Raw genomic sequence first — 19,863 nt, 5'->3', positions numbered from 1 at the left:
TTTTTCATACATGTACGCATGTCACAGATATAAATGCGGTTGGTTAACAACCGCTGCTGTGTTGCTGCAAGTACGCGCGCTGCTTGCCCGGTATGAGTTTCTTTGTCACGATTTTGCCGTAGGAAAGTTTCCGTCTCCATCTCTTTTATACCTGGGATCGTTGGCTTTTAAAATAAATTTCATCCGCACCTACTCTTTTCTATTCTCCACCATTGCTATACAGCAACGGCAGCAGTCTTCTTTCTCGCATTTTCGTACTATACGCACAGAATCCTTTTCTACACACACACACACACACACACCATCATCGTCATCGTCGTCATCATCATCACATACCGACTAGAGAATCGCACCGCATACCTACAATGTGGAAACGGTTCCATTCGTTGTAACGACACATCGGTGCAGATGGATGGATAGAATGGTGATCGGTTCGCTCACTCGCTCGGGCTTGTGAAAGGCCGGGAAAAGGTCGAGGAAATCTGTTTGCTTGCTTTAAGGCTCGAGGAATCCCCCCCCTCCCCCAATATCTCACCCCCCATTTCCCCTATCGTCACGTGCAGCTAATCTCTCGAATTTTTATCTCGGGCCGTTTTTTTTTCTTTTTTTCTTTTTTTAAACCCACCTCTCTTCGGTCCACCGTGTGGGAAAAATGACCGACCGACAGAATTCAGTTTCGAATAATAGATGCTAATGGAAATTTATCGCAATGAGCCGTAAACGAAGATACCTTTTCTATTTTTTCATTTTGAAATTACGTCGAAGTGTGAATAATTTTTATACCTATGTCGTGTTTTCTTCGTTGATTGATGATATATTTTGAAATATCGAAATCCGTAAGCGTGTCTCAAAAGCGAAAAAGTGATCGATAGACCCATTTTATGTATACGTAATTTTGAAGAAAAACACTTGAACACATTTTCAATTGACGTTCTTCGAAATCGTTATAGCAAATTCGTAGAATTCATCTCATTTCTTTATTTCTGCGTCAAATGAAAATGTGCTGTAATGTTTTTGTTCGGAATTATGTATGCAATGGGACTGTTGTGCAATTTTTTTGGCGTTTGAGTTACGTAAACTTCGATATTTGGACATATATACGCCAACGTCGAAATCGACCAGGGCACTCCCTTGATGTACAGAATTCTCGTTAGTTTTACTCGTTTCCGTAGTTTTTTTTTCCCTCTCTTTTTTTTCTCTTTTGGTTAATGGTGAGTTTATCCGCAGATTAGTCGATTCGTCTACGGTTTTCCGCGATTATTCGTCCGATACTTACTATAACTTGACTTCGGGAAAGCAATTCAGCATTGAGAACGCAATTTGTATTGCATACTCATAACCAGTTTTCAACAGCACGCCTGGTGTCGGTTGTGTGTTGTGTCGATGATAGGGGGTCGTTTACTCGTCTTTCTCCGTTTCGCGATGATCCGAGAACCCGCATAATGCACGTATGTCACAAAGTCCAGACGCAGCTGAGAGAGAGTGATTCTACATTTTCTCAGGACCGTGTCAGACGGTATTCGGTATTTTTTCGGGTTCTTGACTATATATATATTTTTTTTTTATTTATTTTTCTTCTGCTCTTTATCTGAAGTTTGAAATTTGTACGGGTATTTTGAAAACGCAGAATCAGAACCCATCTTGATTTTGGTGGTGAAAGACAATTTCGTTGCGCAGCACGCGTCGGATCGTTGGATTGTCCACATCCTCAAGGTCAACCACAGCCAACTCATTCTTGGTTCACTCTTAGAGGGTGGTGGTGGGTATGCTTGATGTGGACCAAAATAACTGCTACGCAAAGCGGAGACATGTGCCTATAATCAGCATCAACGGCCGACGGTGTCGCGGGTCGTTTGCTGTACAATTAGACGGAACTTACAATTAACTCACAATCAGAGGTTTCGAAGTGTTCGGACAGTCCTTGAAATGTTGATGGCTGCGAAAGTTAGGGGTAAAAAAAAATAGAAATACCGATTGATAGAATCACCGGAATGTCGAATTTTCATAGACGCGGAAATCTTGGGCGATGAATTGAAAAAATGTTGATAGTTCAAGTACAGAAAATTGTGAAAACTTAGTATGTTGAAATACAGAAAAACAAAATATGGAAAGGTGAAAAAACGTGGTACAGAAAAATCGAGAATCTGTATACGGTTCAATATTATCAAGAGAAATTCTGAAGATTCTACAATTTGGCATTTTATTATTATATGTTCCAACTTTTATAATCTTTTACCTCTCCATACTTCGACTTTCACCTTTTTTAAAAATTCTTTTTATCTTTCTATATTTTTACCCCCAATCCGTTGTGGAAAAGAGAATTCGTCTCTTATCGTCCGTTTATCCTGCAAGACGAGGTTCTTTGTGATCGAGGTGATCGACGGGTACCTAACAAGTCCGAAAAACGTATGATTCAAAGATGCTTTTTCACAATTGATTGTTCGTTTGAAGAGAACGGTTTCATTTTTTCAACATCAGTCAAAGAACAGACCCTGTTCGACATATCGAGGCGTTCTTTTTTCCCGTAACATGCGGGATTCAGCGATGCGGGCTGGGTAATAATTGTTGATCATGCCCTTCCGCATCCATCCATTTTTCGGTTCACTCGTTTCACTTCAATCGCAGGCTGTTCAAACCCGACGACAATGTAACGAAAAATGTGCCCCCTTCCTCAATTCTCGTCAACTTCAGGTCAAATTCGATTAGGTTAGGTTAGGTTAGGTTAGGTTGGGGGACCAGCATGTGTTTACAACTGTTACAAATGGGGAAAATACATACCTATAGATTTTCGTGCTGTCTTCTTTTTGACATCCTAACTGACCAGGCGCATCGATCATACAATCTTTGTATATAGTGCATTCCAAACGATGTATATGAAATATCTTTTCCGCTAGTACCCCGTTGTTGCGTTGGAGACCTTGAAAAAAGGGGGCTAATACCGTGATTACAATGATCCGAAAGTTGATATGTACGTATGATAACGTATACAACGTACGTGGCGACCGGAGAGATGAGAAGAAGAAGAGGAGGCGGTGGTTATGAGTTTTGTCGTTGATAGTTTAATAGAGTTTGTGGGACGGCAGTGACCCCTGAATATAACGCGCCATTAAACTGTTGAACGGATTGATAAAGAGAGATACATACTCGTATTATTCTATTTATATCGCGTCCATACGTGAATAGATGATACGTACGTTCCCGTCACTTACCTATTATTCCTCAATTTTCTTCTTCACCGTCACGCGATGATACGCCGTGTCCAGTTACTACTCTCTGTCGTACAGAGTTACGTCGCGGTCGGTGCGACAATCAATGCAAATAACCTGTCTATGGTTCGTATGGTGTACATAAATTTGATCGTTGAAGTTCTCCCGCGATCATTAAAATATCGTCTCGTCCTCGTCGTTGTCGTATAATATGTGTTGGAGGATATGTAGGTGTGACAACGACGACGACGACGACGACGATGATTAATTGGCTATCGGAACATTAACCGGCGATTTACAAATCTATTTTTACGCGTTGTTTCTTTTCTTTTTTTTTTAATTACTCATGTCATTATCGTCACAGTTCAAACAACTGCTCGGCAAATTTTTAAGCATACTTAAGCATCGTGCGATAAGGGATCTAATTATAACGAGGATCAAACATATATATATACGGCTGTTTCATATCATATATATAATTCATATCTCTTTGCAAATAATGTTAGATAATTTTGCGTTTATAAAATTGTTACGATGAAAAAAATCTATCTGTTATCGCAACGTTGTACAATTTTTTTTCTCTAAGAAATACAGTTTTGTTTTTATTACGAGGAATAAAAATGTTTCGTATTAACACACACACACACACACACACCTATATGTACTAAAAATATGACACACAAAACGAAAAAAAAGTCGAGGTTGTACATGAATCAACCAGTTATATGTATAGACTGCAATCTGTTGGTCGGCGATAACTCGTGACAACGGAAACTCGCGACGTGTGAATCATATAATGATGAAACAAGGCGTTCGTCAAACGTTTCAACAAACTCGGGACTGCAAGTTTGCCGGGATTTTCCTCCCCCGGTGGATAGATATTACTTTGGACTTGGGTGTAAATTGCAAAGAGGACGAACCGTCACGTTTCCTGATACCCGGCTGTATATACACTCATCATCGTGATATCGTATGACCTCGATCTTTTATCCCATAAAATTCTCGCCGGAGGCGTTTGTCGTAAACCGGAAACCGACGCGTTGCATCGAAACCACCATTTTGCACTCTCCGGTTGTTTTCTTTTACGTACCGTACTTGCCATTTGCAATCCATGCGCAAATTACGCGATTATTCTCTGGTAACGGAATATCGTGTGGGAAGAGAGTAAAATTCTTAACGTTGATGTAACGACTCGATTTTTTTTTTTTTTATTGTATAAAAAATGATTACCTCGCAACTATAGGATCGTATCGAATTGAGTAATCTATTTTTACAAAGTAAAATGTATATTCACAGATTTTTGATATTAAACTTCTTCTTCAAAGGGGTTCAGAAATTTTCAAAACAATGACTTTAGTTTCGATATTTCGTTACTTTAACTTCAATCCGATCTTGTGGGACGATTCTTTGGATCTTTGTTACAATTTACGTCTTTTTATGCAAGATACTTGTAATTTTTTTGCATAATTATTACAGGAGCGGTAATCGATTAAAAGTATAACTATGATAGTGTCGAATATCTCACGTATCTACCGTGGCACGGTGTACAAGTTCAATAACTCATGTGGGAGAATCGTGTGTTCTAGAACAAAAGTGGATACATAGATATTATAATCGTCGTAACGCGAAGAGGGAATTATTGCTGCACTTCACCGAGCAAGAATATTTCCAACGTATCATTACCAACATTCTCCATCTGCTTTAACGGGGGGGAACAAATCGCGCAATGAGCTGTGCAATTTTTATTGCTCGCTTGTGCTTTCTTCACTGCACCGAGCAACATCTGCCATTCTTTGTTCCTTCGTTTCTTTTTCTTTTTCTTTCTTCAATCTTCGTTATCGCGCTTCACTTGCTGTCTTCTAGTGATTGTGTATTATACAACGTGTCGTTGAAACAGAGCCAATTAATTATTATTTGCTATAATTTTTGATATCCTGATTTCATCTTTTCGATAATATTCATGTTTGCCGGGTGTCTTGATCCTTTATTTTTATTTTTTTATTTATTTCAACATACGTACTGCGTGCCTTAATACCTCTTTGTGGTCAATGATGACTGCATGAGAGGAAGTCAGCTGAACTGGTCTTGCATTGTATCAACACATTTGTTCGCAGACTCATTCACTCGACGCGATGACGCGCGAATTGAATACCTTTTATTGCAATAAACGAACGTACAATTTTCACGTATTTTGTTTCGTTCGACGAACTTGACCAAGGTTTTCATCACGTAGTACGGTATAAAAGATTTAATTTCTTCATTTCTATTTTTTTTTTTTTTTTTTACCTCGGTTACTATTTTTCTTTGCAAAATTTTTTCGAATAATTCCTGATCTATGTATAATAATAACAACAATGTACAATTCGAGCCGATTTGTCGGATACTTTATCTTTCTATTATTCGTTTTAACAACAATGTATATGTATAAGTAATGAAAATTCTACTACATCGGTACGACGAAGAACGGACGCGTATACTGTGTTTTTCGTTAAAAGCGTAGACTACACGTTTTTACTTGTAATTCCATGCCCACCGTGTCAATAATGTTCTCCGAATGTATAATCAAACCACGTCCTTGTAACGTGTAAACATGAACGAAAGGAATAATCTCTCCCCCTCCCCCCGTCCCTATTTGAAAGTTTTTTTTTCTTGTTAATTTTTCATCGTTGCTTACCTGCCCCTACCGATGTTGAAATATCTTGCCAAGTGTTACGAAATTCTTGTTTTCTCTGTTATAACACGTTGTATGAAATTTTGTCGTTGCAGCCGAGCTTCCGGAAAAAAAAATTACGGCAGCGACGCGATAAATTAATCAACGCCGAGGACAAAGGTAGGAGGAGTTTTAATTAAAGATGGGTGCGCGACAGAGCAAAAGGTCCGTGGACATCACGACGACGCCTAAGAAGGACGGTATTCCGGCCGAGGGAAGCGTCGCGGGGGATGCGGCGGCGCCTGGCGATGGTAAATTAGAGAGGATCGAGGAATCCGACGGAAAGCCGACCACCAACGGCACGGCGCCTCATTCCGACGCTGTAGTCGACGATAAGGACAAGGAGAAGGAGAAGGAACAGGACAAAGATAAGGAAAACGATAAGGACAAGGACAAGGATGAGGACACCGAAAAGGTCAGTTTTAATATCAAGTTCCGGGTGGGATATATTCTTCCCTGTAGATGCTGCACGTACCGGGACGATATCTTGAAAATTTGAAAATGAACCGCGCATGCGCCAAACAATTGAATCTCATTGGTCGGCGAAATCTTCCAGTAGCGATGTTCTTGTCTGCAACGCAGGCGTGCCAACTTACGCAAAATGTGTACGTTTGAATTTTCAAAGAGCGCGAGCATTGAATTCCGACCGTTCTTTGAAGAATCAACTTTTCGACCCGATATTACAAATGCTTCCCAAACCTTTTTGAGTCGCTGCCTCAATTGTTTCAGATTCTAACCTCGAAAATTCGTATCAACTACATAGCCGGTAGAAATAGTTCGACAGCTGAAAACTCGGGATGGTCAGCCTGCAACGAACGGCTCATAAAACTCGCGCATGCGCGGTTGATTTTCAAGTTTCAAGAGATTCTCCCGGTATATGTCGTGGAAGATGAAAAATCATATTATGGGGTATTCCATTAGAAACTCGTGCTAGGTTAATTCGTTTTTTTTTTCCCTCCTTAAAAATGACAAATTGCCGGATTAAGTAAAAAAATAATCGCAATATTTGCACGTCATCTGTGACTGTGATGTTACGTAGTGTTGACATGTATAAATAATTTTTTTTTTTTTTCACCCACTCAAACGAAGATGAATCTCACTGAATATTCGAGATTATGGATTTTTTTGCCTAGGAATAACTTTGAAATAGAATTCAGTACAAAATATAGCGAATCGTTCGAAATTTTAAATTGTGAAACAATCCAAAATCGGAGTGATGAATCATAATATTTTTTGGTTGCTGGATTACATGATTTTGTACACGAAACTAGGTAGAAATTCATGCTAAAACGAATATCGTGTCAAGTATGTGTGATTTTCAGTTGACTGAAGTTATCTGCTCATGTTATTCCGTGAGTGAAGAAAAATTATAGAGTCGCGGGATGTTTCTCGAATTCGATTCGAGTGTCACATGAAATATAAATATACGCGACATTGAAATTCGGTGTTGTTAGTCTGGTATTTACTGCCTTAATTATACTCATTAGAAATTCATGAGAACTCGTTACACGGTATAATGCCAATAAACATCGTTGGCTGATTGCGAGTGTGTTTTAGCTTTGATGACGCAGGCTGCAATAGACTGACCTAGGCAAAGCTGCAGCGCATAGACCGGGCTTATATCGTATATATTTGTGTGTATTTATGTCTACGCTTGCCGTGCGAACTTTCGAATGAATCATAGGAGATCGGTTCGACCAGTTTTGCGCACGTGTTTCTCGGGTTCAATTGCATGCAACACCGACAACGAGTTTATAGCAAACACACGCGCTCAAAGAATATCGTGATTTCGATCGCGATCAACGTTTTAATCGGTCCGAAAAGGAATAAAAACGATATGATTGTACGGGTATATTATTTTTACATATTTGTGTAGTCGGTTAATTTATTAATACGTATAAGCGATATCTGAAAATTTTGCCATTTGTGAGTTGTTAAAAAAGAAGGATGGAAAGAAAATTGTAGATGTACGAGACATTCCACATCGAAGCAGTCTACGTGTGACGATAACAGTTGGCAATTTTATTTATTTTTAATTATGGTGTAGAACGTAGAAAACAAATATCATCTTTCACTGAGTTTTAGATTTTTTGGATCATAGGTTTGATTTTTACCGCTTCCAAAAACGCGAAAACACAATTTTTCAATGAACAGCCTCGGTCGATTGGTTGCAAATTTTTATCTCATGAATTCTTTGTTGAGTAACGAAAATTTTGAGACCAAGATGGAAATTGACAAGCTTTTTGGTTCAGAAGTTACAGGCGAGACAAGTAATTAAAAATAGAGAAAATCGGAATGAACATAAATTTGAGAAACACAAAAATGTTGCCCTGTTCGTTTTTTTTCTCACTTTTCAATCACTTGTTTCGTCTGTCTCAAAATTTTCGTCTCTTAACAAAGAAATTGATGAGAAAAATTTGAAGCCAATCGATCCGGCGCTATTCGTTAAAAAAAAATCGAATTTTTTGGGAGCAATAAAAATCAAAACCGTGGTTCAAAAGTCCAAAACTCAGTGAAAGATAATTTTTTTTTTACACTGTTTTCGTACATTATACTTAAAAATGAATAAAATAGCGGATGGCGAGGATCTCGGACGTGAGTAGCTTCGGGGTGGAATATCTCATATAATATAAATATAAGCCGCGCTCAAACAGCGAGAGAAGTAATCGTTGTGTAAACTCTTTGGCTGATTAGATTCGTCGCTGAATTGTGAAATCCTGTCACGCGCCCGTATATACTCGTCGACGTGTGTCGTCTTCGAGACGATCGTAAAAAAAAATTCCAAGACTCTCGGGATGATTGTGTGGATTCGAACGGTCACGAGCACCATCGGGTGAACCTGCTCGTATGCTTCACCTGTGTAACAACTTCGTTCTGCAGTATCAATATTTGTATTTTCTCATTTATTGCACGCATTAAACGAATCATTATGTATAATATGTCATGGATAACGATAGTTGCGTCGACGATGCTAATTTTAACCGTTGTGGGTTGTCTTTATCTTTCTCCTCTTGTCAGTTTCATTAAAATTCATTTCTTGAATCAGAGCTGCTTCCATACGTTGTTGCATTTATATTCGGTCGGTTTTCTTTGTTATTATTTTTAAAGTTTTCCTCAAACCACTGTGCTGAATTTAGATTAGTAGGTAATGAAAACGAGTCAATCGTACGTCAGAATTTCGTCGTGATTGGTTTCTTTTTCTCTTTTGTACCAGTCTGATTAACCCTCGTGATAACCTAGGCGTGGTTAACTGTAAGGATTAATCAGTAAATTGAATAAAGCTTGTTAACGGTACCTACGGTATGCGCCCTGAGAAAAAAAATTAAAAAATGTGTAGAATAGTTCAATTTTAACACACCGATTAATCTTCGTTGACGTGTACTCGTAACACGCTTCATTTTTAAGATTTTTAAACTTGTTGGCGAAAGTTTAAAGAATTTCTTCTCTTCTTTATCAATCTTCACAAACAAGTCATTGATTTGGCATTTATTTATCTTACGTAATCTAGGTTCGATCCGCTTTGTAATGCTGGAAAAATTTATGATCGATTTTGCAATTTTTGTAAAATCCTCAGCGAAGGTACCGCGTTGAAAAAACAAAAAAATAAAGCACCGAAGCCGGCGCCTCTATTTTTTGACGCCCAAGTTGGTAACGTTGACGTAACGAAACATCTTGGAAAAAAATCATTATTGCACAATTTTAGACTGACTTTCAAGGAGCTGGCTTTTAAAAATAAAACTTTTTTTCCCCCTTATTGTGGTTTAGTAAGTTTGAGGTATTTCTAAATTTTCAAATTAACGACTTTTCCCAAATACGCATCGTTGTACTTGGCAACGTTCCACCAACTTCATCCTCGTCTGATTTCTCATTCTCTTCTCTTATTCTCACCTCTCGCCAGCTCGTTTTTCCGCACCTTTTCCGCTCCGCACGTTGAAAATACGCATATTATACACATACAGGCATACAAATGGCACGGTGCTTTGTCTCCTGCACCAGGTTTCAACTCCCAGACCCGTTCCTATCCTGCTTATTTTTAATTTCATTCGACTCTCGTCCGCAATCTCATGAAAATCTCGGCAGGTGCTCCCCGTGTGTACCCTGAAATATATCCGTCACGCGTTTTATGCTCACCGTCTTCCCCAGCCTTTCCACCTTGGCCAACGCGGGACTTTTATCAATTTAACTCCGCCGCACGCGCCTTGCCGAAATATATTAACTCGGGCACTCCACCTGCCTCCAGATCTCTCGATGCAGGGTGTGACCTGCGGAATCTCGGTGCACGTTATACGTTGGTAGGTGAAAAACCGGTAGAACCGGAAAACACGAGGATAATTTTCATGTTACCCATACGTGTCGGTTCGTACGGAAATTTTCTACGTATATACCCGTGTATAAGTTTAAGCGAGAAACACTCGGTGGAGAGTTGATTTTATTTATTTTTTCTTTTTTCCTTCTTATTTTACAGACTCGAATTTTGCTCCAACGTTGCATAAACTTTTACCGTATAACGCACGTTTCTCTTAAAGTAATTCTCGACCCGAACAATAAAGTCCGTGCAACTGTTTGTTCGTGTTGCATGGTAGCCATAATTTACACTACGTTTATTCGACTCTGCAGATCGTTCGTACTTACTCTGTGTTATCATTATCGTCGTTGTTGTTTGTTGTTGTTGTTATTATTCGCGGGAGTGGAATTTATTGCCTGAAGTTTTCACACTGCATTGCATGGGAAAATTATGCCGAGTGGTATTGTGTGTATATATTATATATAATTCGTCGATTTGAGATCAAGGAGAATTCCATTAGGAGACTTCCAGGTCATGGAATCGAGAGAGAGAGAGAGCGAGAGAAAGGGAGAGAATGAGAGAAGAGGGTTAGAAGCTCAGCTGCCGCAGCTGTTTTATTGTAAGCTCAGTAATTTGTCAAGTGCACCGTCTGTTGAATAATGCCCGGTAAGCAGTCGGAAGATAGGTTTTCAATAATCTAGCCCGATTATTGCGATGTAATGTTAATTGTTATTGTTAGAAACAAATCGATTGGAAAAAAAAAAACGTAAAAATTGAAGGAATAATTCATTTCCGAGAAAGTTACCCCTTCATATATATATATATACACACACATGTTTTACACGAACTACAAGTTTTCGGGACGGCTGATTACGAATCTGAAATCGTATTTCAAAAATTCAAGATGGCGTATCAAATATGGCGGATGAAAATTTCGAATTCTTTCGAATATGGAGAAAACAAACTGTTGACGGGTTTTTGGAGTCGCTGATAACGAATCCGAAATGAGATTTTGAAAATTTAGTACGGTTAATCCAATAAGCGATCCCAAAAACCCCTGCATATAGTTTTTTTTGACCAGATTTGATTAAATTTGAAATTTTGGTCGGCCATATTTGACCCGCAATCTTGAATTGTTGAAATCCGATTTCAGATTCGTAATGAACGACCCCAAAAACCGTGGAATGCTATATATTTAATAAAAAGTTGATAACGATGTGCGACTCGAAGGGGGCTAAACGGTACACGAAACGACGTGGTTTACAGAACCGCAACACACTGGCGTACATGGTCGTCGACGAATTAATTGTATCCCGAAAGATCGTGAGAAAGTCCATGGCAGATATTTAATACGATATCCATGGACATCCTGGAGCACAAAGAGCCGGCTGATGTTGCGGAGTCGAAGCGCTGAGCTTTTAACCGAGGCTTCGGCTTCGTTGTTTCGAGGTACAACATTTCAACACGCAACGTACCTCGAAATGTCGGGGAAAAAGAAGAGAAAGAAGAAGAGTAAAAAAGTCGTTTATATTTTATACAAAATTTGGCCGCTTTGAATGCGTGTCCGTCGGGTTAAAGCGCTGCTGTTTCATATATCCGTGCGTGCGGATAATTGCCGGTTGTCTATCGGCCGCCACGCGTTTCCGAGATTTCTCGTAGGTACCTGTAATGCATTGTGTTTCATCCTGCGGCACCGAAAAACACTTCAATCTCTGTTAACCATTGCCAGTAGTATTATACCCTACGTATTTAAAGACCCTAAAAGAAAAAAAAAAAGAAACTCTGCTCGCGCAACCATTAATTTTCCATTGTTTAATTTTTTAATTTCTTTTTTTGTTTGTTTTTTTCTTTTTTAGTTTTTCAGACCTTCTGTTTTTTCTTTCAATTTCTTCTGTAATTTTCTACATTTTTTATAGATGGGGAATTCGAGACTCGTTATTGATCATCGAAGAATCGTTAATTATCGATCAACGAATTCCATTGAAATAATGTATTTTCTGGCATGGGAATTAGAAATGATTTTTGAGGTAACAAGTTCGTTTGTTTTTTTTTTTTTCCTTCATCTCCTTGTTGAGCAAACAAATTGGCTTACACTGATTTTTTTTTTGTACATCGTTATGTATTTCATGAATTCGAATTGAATTTGAATCAAACAGAGAGTTGATAAGCAGCGAACGATTTAGGTTTTAGTAACTCGATAGAACTGGGAAAATGTCAGGGAAAATCAGGTCCTGAGAATCCTGAAAATGTCTTGGAATTTTTTCTAATCCAAAAGTTTGTAACCACTCTGATTTTATGCTCTTATACCGGATCCCTTTAAGAAATAATTTTGGATATATGGTAGTGCGCTAATATTCTTTTTCGTCGGTTTTAAAAATAACCTATGATATTCGCGAATATAACGTATAACTCGGTCCGGAATGATTGGTTTACCTACTTTGGGGCATGAATGTTTGAATGTGCATTGTGCGAGGCAAAAAGCAGTGTTTTGACAGACGTCGAGAACAAGCCGTCAGTCGGTCAGTGAGACGTCACGACACACGTATAGGTAAGCTGTAGAACTACTCTTACGGCATTATCTCGTGTGTTTCTCTTCTTCAGCTCGTAGTTTGCCACTCGGCAAACGGCTCTGCGTTGTCTAGTCGGTTACATTGACAGACGAACACCCAACAATGTTCATATATTCATATATAATATATATAAATATATATGTGTGTGTGTGTGTGCGTGTATATTGCGTGCTATTTGCGTAATATTGAAATAAAACGATGCGCGTAAATGGAGACAAAGGAGTTTTCTATTTTTCCGACTTTTCTTTCTTTCCATTTCGCTTTTCTTGTTCTGTTTTTGGGTTTCTTTTTCCTTCGTCTTTTTCATCCTCTTCTTCCGTCCTTTCGTTGTCGTTTCGACAAAATGTCGCGACCAATCGCCAGCTATAAGAAATTATTACCGTTGTTACTTACGTAGATATGCGACAACGCGCACGGATCTTTCTTGTCGTTTGTCCTCCGCCTATAAAATCCTCTCGTTTATCCGCTTGTTACGTGCAACGAAACCTAAAACGAAGTTGATTCAAACCTATTTGTAATAAACAGTAATTATTCCTGTCGAGACAACTTGTTATATATTGTAATCGTTCAACTACGCGTTTAGAATATGAGGAAGAAAAATGTACGATGTGTTTTTTGTTTTACATTTCATATCGCGCTTCGTTGATCGAACAACTCGTGTACCTAATTAAATTATTTATCTAGCCTCTGATGTTAATTCAGAATATTTCCTTTTTGGATAAAATTATCATTGAACGTATATTGTACAGTCGTTGCCCTGACCTGAATATCAATTTATGATAACTCAGCAGTATTGAAGAATCAAGCGTGAAATAATAATTAGTGTATATTAGGCATATATACAGCATTAATTGCGTTTGGCAATTTATCATCTAATTGTGTGTTTAGGTAGTTATTAGAAGCAAACTGTCCAACTGCGAACAATGCGAAACATAGCATTAATTAATTTTTCGATGTCACTTCATTTCGAAAAATTTAGTACCGAATACGGCGCTTTGGACGCTTTTGTTTCACATATTTCTACGAAATATCGTCGGTCGGATGTGCCATCCACACAATCGAACCGACCGTCTTAAATATACACTGGAAGAGAGAACAAAGAACGAGAGTATATTTATAGAATTATACGCGTGTGTTTATCGTATGTATCATCGTTGCATGCACGCTGCACTCCGCAAGGACGCTGCTGTTTCATCCACATTTATACACAAGTTTGTCGTTTTTATGCTATTTTCAAAGTGTGCGTGTGTGAATAATTATTCAGACACACCCACACGACGTTATTTTATCGTATCTCTGCACATGCGGCGTGTATTTTTACCCCGTTGTCTCTTTTTTTTTTTTTTTTTCATCATCTTTCAATTTTTATCACGAGTTGTGTTGTGTTCGGTTCACATTATATTACAATTCAATGTTTATAAAAGTACGAATCAAGCGAAAAGTCTCACGCTATTCGACGAAGCCTCTCTCTCTCTCTCTCTCATCGTCAGATTTGTTCAAAATTCGTTTCAAGTTTAATGACAAGATGATACGCAAGTGGAAATTGTCATTGCTAGAGTGCGGGAGATGCAAATACAAGGTCGGCAAGGTTGTATAATTAGGCGAGTTATACCTGTACGGTATTTTATACGCATTCATCATCGTTATACGTAAAATTGTGTACCAGCAGTTGGTGAAAATAAGAGACGACAAATTCCACTCTTGTTATTCAATTCACATCCGGCGTATTAAGTATTATTTTCAAAAGGTGAAACGCACGCGTTACGCGTCATTGTTCACGTATCGATTATTGTATATGTAACACCGTTCGATGAGCGTAATTGTTACTATCAATTTCGATCACAAGTAATTGGAGAGAGTGGAAAGTTGAAGAAGAAGAAAAAAAAAAAAACATAACGCGCACGTAAAAGGAAAGATATGTTATTAATAATTACGCACTGGAGAAGAAAAATTCTATAGCTAAGCGATAATAAACTGTGTGTATTATGTATGATAAAACGCGGCGATGAATATTTTACTATTTTCTTCTTACACAAACGCCATTCGCGAGAATTCGCCACGCGTTCGGATCAACGGTTTACTTTTGCGTTTTTCACCCGCCGTACGTGTACGTAATTTATACGTATACGCATGGATGGGTGTAACAACAAACAGGAGTGTAAACTTTTTTTCTCTTGCGGAACTGGAAAAAGAAAATTGAAGAAAATCAAGAGTAGAAGAGGAATGAAAAATAGAGAAATAGGGGGAATGAAGCTTGAAAACAAAAAGAATGGAAACGAGTATAAACGACTAATGTAAAAAGTGCAGGCTCTGTACCCGTGAAGTTACAGAGAGGGGAAAATATTACCGCCGCGCAATTTCCTAGCTAGCAGAGTACACGAGTCCCGTATTTCCCTCCGTGTGCTGCACAGGTTTCGTATTATATGCATATGTATATATATATAACGCACATCCGGTAGATTTATGTTTCAAACCATGGAAGAGCACTGGCTGTATACTTGAAAGGTCTTAACTGTTTAACGGAGTTGCGTCTTCTGTATACGTGCCATGTTGTATATATATATATGTGTGTGTATATATGTATATAAGCGTGCGATGCAAGCGCAGCTTTCGCGATTTGAAAGCAGTCCGTAGCGTGTCCGAGGTGCTGAATTGATTTCGCAATTCGAATTTCACGGGATGATTTGTTCGGAGTAACGTTTCGTGTGCTGCGTTGCAGGCTTCGTAAATAGCTGGAGATGAATGGATTGAAGAATCGCGGAGTTATTAGAAGTTTTTAAATTATATTTCTTCCGCAATGGTTTCACCGGTTTCTGTATCGTATGTACATTGTGCGGACAGATTTTGACCGAATTTTTGTTTAAATTTGAACGAAATGTATGCATACGCACACACACGCGACGCACAGAAAAGTAGAAAAGCCAGAAATGAGGCCAAAGCTAGTAATGCCAATTTTTGCCACGAATCTTTCGTTACGCTTACGTTACTAACTTCAGCCCGATGGGCACGGATTGAAAATTTAAAGAAATATTTCGTGATTTTTATTTTGAATCGAGGGTTTATTAATACGTCCACGTATTACTGGTTTCTTTGCATGCGAATTACTATAGCATCGTAATATTTGGTCAATTTCGACGCACGGATCCAGGAATACTATAAATACTGTCTTACGTTTTTCTAGGCTTGTGTAAGGGCTTGAAATTCACAAAAAAAAAAAAAAAATGTAATCAATTTTTGCAAATCGCATTAATCGGACATTCAAATTTGACGATTTTTTAGTTACCGTGTGCTCAGTGAATTGCTAACGACCGAACGGTTTAATACGCATGCGCTGAAATTCGAGAGCGAGAGCAGTTGTTTTGTCAGGATGACCAACATTTTTGAAGTTGCATACATCGCGGCGACCTGTCATCTGAATTTACGAATATCGGTCAACCTGACAAAACAACTGCTCTCGTTCTCGAATTTCAGCGCATGCGTGTTAAACCGATCGGTCGTTAGCAATTCACTCTGTATATAATACTCTTAGTCACATTTCCTAGTCTTATTCCTTATTTAATTCGTTCATTTCATTCCGATGTGTTTCCAATGCTTTGTTGAGTACGGTATTCTAACCTTTTTTAGGTGGTCCTCTGTAATAAAATATTAGAATAAAAAATAAAACTCTACACTTGCGTGTATAATTACGATTCGCTAAAATTTTCGCGTTGTTCTTTTGTCGGATGTCGTGTCTTTCCCGAGCGTCGCGTCGTCTCGTCGTTTCGTGTTTCTTATATATTTTTTTCTTTCTTATATTGTTTCTTTACGCATGTCCGTTGTGTAAATCGTCACTCGCTTCTCTTTACATCAGTACTGACACAAGTACTCTTTAACAACGGATAAGAGGTGGTGTGATACGCGTGTAACTCAATACTCTTCAACGCACCAGCCGAGCCCAGTTCGATAAAACGCGAGGATAAAACGACTCGGTTACAAATTTCGATCGCCGTTTTTCATACACATGTATCGCCAATTTTAATATACAGTATAGGATCGTTGTGTCTAATCTGACTCGTCGTCTTATCATTCGTACATACATACGTAAATGCGTATGCGTATAAAATTATATTAGAAAAATTGTGTCTTTTAATTTGTCAAGATCGCGATTGTAGATTACAAAATATTGGAATGTTGTATTATAGATTCCAAATATATTGCTATATTTTATAAGCTTGATTTTGATATCGTACGGCAAATATGGTTTGGAAAAAAATCTATCTAGGGTAGAAAGGTCGCTATTTCTTTGCTTTTGTTTCTTTATTTTACTCGGTTGTCGTTTGACCCAAATTTTCGGCGAGGGTATAACTAGGTTTAATACCAAACGACCGAACAGACCCGGTTGGCGGTGGACCCTTTTTGACGTTGAATTTCGGGTGGGTTTGCGCAAAGTATTTTCCCCCTATTCAGTGCATTTCACGGGTCTAATTTGCATGCGTGTAAACTATGTACGTATGCATGTATTGTACACGGCGTGGCACTTTACGGCGGCGTTCGTTCCCTTGAAGGGAGGAAGAGGAAGAGGAAGAGGACGATGATGAGGAGGAGGAGGAGGAGGAGGAGGGAACGCGACGCTTTTTCGAGGGTCATCAGTATACACGAACAAAGGCAGGGAGTGGCCCTAGGGTTAGGAAATTTGGTTCGTCAAATGGCCTTTCCTTAACGACCTTCAATTCAAACTGTTATACCGCTATGCATATACCTTATCCACTCGAGTCTCGTCCGCAGGAACTAAAAATTAGAAATTGAAACGACGTATCTCTTATATTGAACGAAAATTTGACGTACTAGAAAAATGAGAAAAATTCACTTGGTATTATTATCATGGGTACAATTATAAGGAACGATATTTTTTCACGAGTAAATGTTCATGTTGTTTATTTGTTCATTTATTTATTCTCGTCTTTTTGTGGGTGGTATTGGTATTTTGATCGCAAAGTTGAAAATATTTGTCTTCGTGGATTCTTGAATTCAGGACAGATTGCGGTAAATATTTCGTTGTTATCGTTAATTTGCATCTTAGAAAACGATTATATTCCATCGTCTTTTTAATCTACGTTTCTGTTCTTCTATTCTTCTCCTCGGTGAATTGGTAAGACGCCTAGAGAGCGTTGTCCTTTTGATTAATTAGGAAATTATACGTTACGTCATTCGACCGTGAATGAAATTATAGCAATATTTAGAAATTTTATTAGCACAAGTTTGTGCAGAACGGAGAAAAAAAAAATGTTTTCAACTTTTCCATCGTTGGTTAAATTTTTTTTGTCATCGTCAGTTTTCTTGAATTATTTGAAGATTGGAACTTTTACCTTGAATGTAATTGAGCTATTTTTTTTCTTCTCACCGTCTCACACAAGTTTATATTCTTTGCGGAACGACGATTAAACCGATGAATAAAAATTGCAATTCAATCAGTCCGAAAGGACTAAGTCATTCAGTTTTTTATCTAGCGTATCACGTTTCGTCCGATGTTAGGAAGCTATATATCCGAAGAGCCGTGACATTCTTTACTTTTTTTTTTTTTTCATTTCTTTTCTCTTTAATCGTTCCTTTGATCCTCGGGCGGCGGCCAAGCGCACCTTAATTAATGAATATACAAGTCCGACGTGAATTCTTCCTCGCCATTGTCTCCGCTCCACGATACAATTACACTCTGTATACTCCACCATACACCCGATAGGAACGCAATGCTTAATTTCAGTTTAATTACAAATTAAAATTGTCTCCAAGCGTTATATTACTACGCCGGCACGCTGCAGCTCAAGTACCGCAGGGAGGGAGGGATGTTTTTAAACGAAGCTTGTATTACACGTCACGAGATGAGTCATTTTTCAATAACAAATTACGAATAGCCGAGTACGAAATTAAAATGAGATAAATTCTCTGACGTAATATTTATCCTGTATACACGTATTATTACGTTACAAGCGTCTTTTGTTGAGTGGTGACAAAGGGATGATGAAGAATATTTAGATGTTTGCTCAGTGAAAAAAAGTGAAGCAAGGGGAAGACTGAGGGGGCGACCGTATCTGAAAATAAAGAGGAAAATACAAGACGTTGAGGACTGTGGGCGGAATTACCTTACGTTACTTCACATTACGTTACGTTACGTTATATTACACGTCATGTCGTATTGTGGTTTCTTATTTCTCGAAATTATCATTTTAGCTGTCTGGTACATACGAGTAGCGTAGTAACAATTATCATTATTATCCTTGTTGTTATATTATCAGCGTAGCTTGAAATAAAAAAAAGATCCGGCATATGCGTGTACAGGGTGTTGTTTGTTGTATCGTATCGCACTGGTATCGCCTTATAATACGCATATATTTGACTTGTCTGATGGTAAAATAAAATGAAACCGTAAGTGTAGACACCAGAACAAATAGATCGTGACTCGATTTACCCTGGAAGGCGATTTTCTTGGGAAATATTGAATCTCGAAGAGAGCAAATCGAAGGAGATGAGAACATTACGGTGTTACGAATTATTGTTAGATCAGGAGGAGAAGGAGGAGGTAACGTAAAACCATGGATGACGGATGAATTTTTTTATTTTTTTTATTTTTCGGTACTTGACGCTGAATAACTTTTTCTCGAGATTATACGAAGAAACAGAGGGGCCGTTAGGGTGAAATGAAATGAGCCGCTCTCCTCATTCTCGACTAAAAACTGTTGTCGGTATAATAGGTGAATTAGCGAGAGGTTAAATTCCTCGCATGTTGGGTAGCTGTATACATCCACACATGCGGCGATGTTAAGAGGCCAATTTTTCGCTCTGCGTTTTAATTGCCGCGTTTTATTTTATTGTGTCGCCTCTTTACGAGGTGGATTACACGTATTTCGTTCATTCTTTCTCTTATAATCATCTCGTCGTGTTATAACTGCGGTAATATTTTCTCGTCAATTTTACATGAAATATTCTTTTTCTTTTTCTTTTTTTTTCACTCTTGCATAGTCGCAGTCGAGTTTCTCGTTTAATTGTGTATAATTGCTCCGTGGACGTTGTTGAAAACACACGCGACCCGGGTGATTATTATTATCTTTTTTTCTTTCC

The 19,863-nt window shown here is 38.4% G+C and overlaps 1 protein-coding gene across 4 annotated transcripts in view; it reads left to right on the top strand.

The window, feature by feature from the left end:
• Positions 1–19,863, top strand: part of LOC124301127 (A-kinase anchor protein 200-like) — a 108,271-nt gene that overhangs the window by 53,704 nt on the left and 34,704 nt on the right. For all 4 annotated transcript variants that reach the window (XM_046755850.1, XM_046755851.1, XM_046755849.1 and 1 more), the window contains one exon: positions 5,973–6,331. In XM_046755850.1, the coding sequence (XP_046611806.1) occupies positions 6,059–6,331 (273 nt within the window). In that variant the 5' untranslated portion in view covers positions 5,973–6,058. The remainder of the gene's footprint in view (positions 1–5,972; positions 6,332–19,863) is intronic.

The sequence above is a fragment of the Neodiprion virginianus genome, chromosome 3, assembly GCF_021901495.1.
Source record: "Neodiprion virginianus isolate iyNeoVirg1 chromosome 3, iyNeoVirg1.1, whole genome shotgun sequence".
Lineage (NCBI taxonomy): Eukaryota > Metazoa > Arthropoda > Insecta > Hymenoptera > Diprionidae > Neodiprion > Neodiprion virginianus.
Note: the sequence above shows the minus strand (reverse complement) of the source record. Positions and strands in the feature narration are given on the sequence as shown.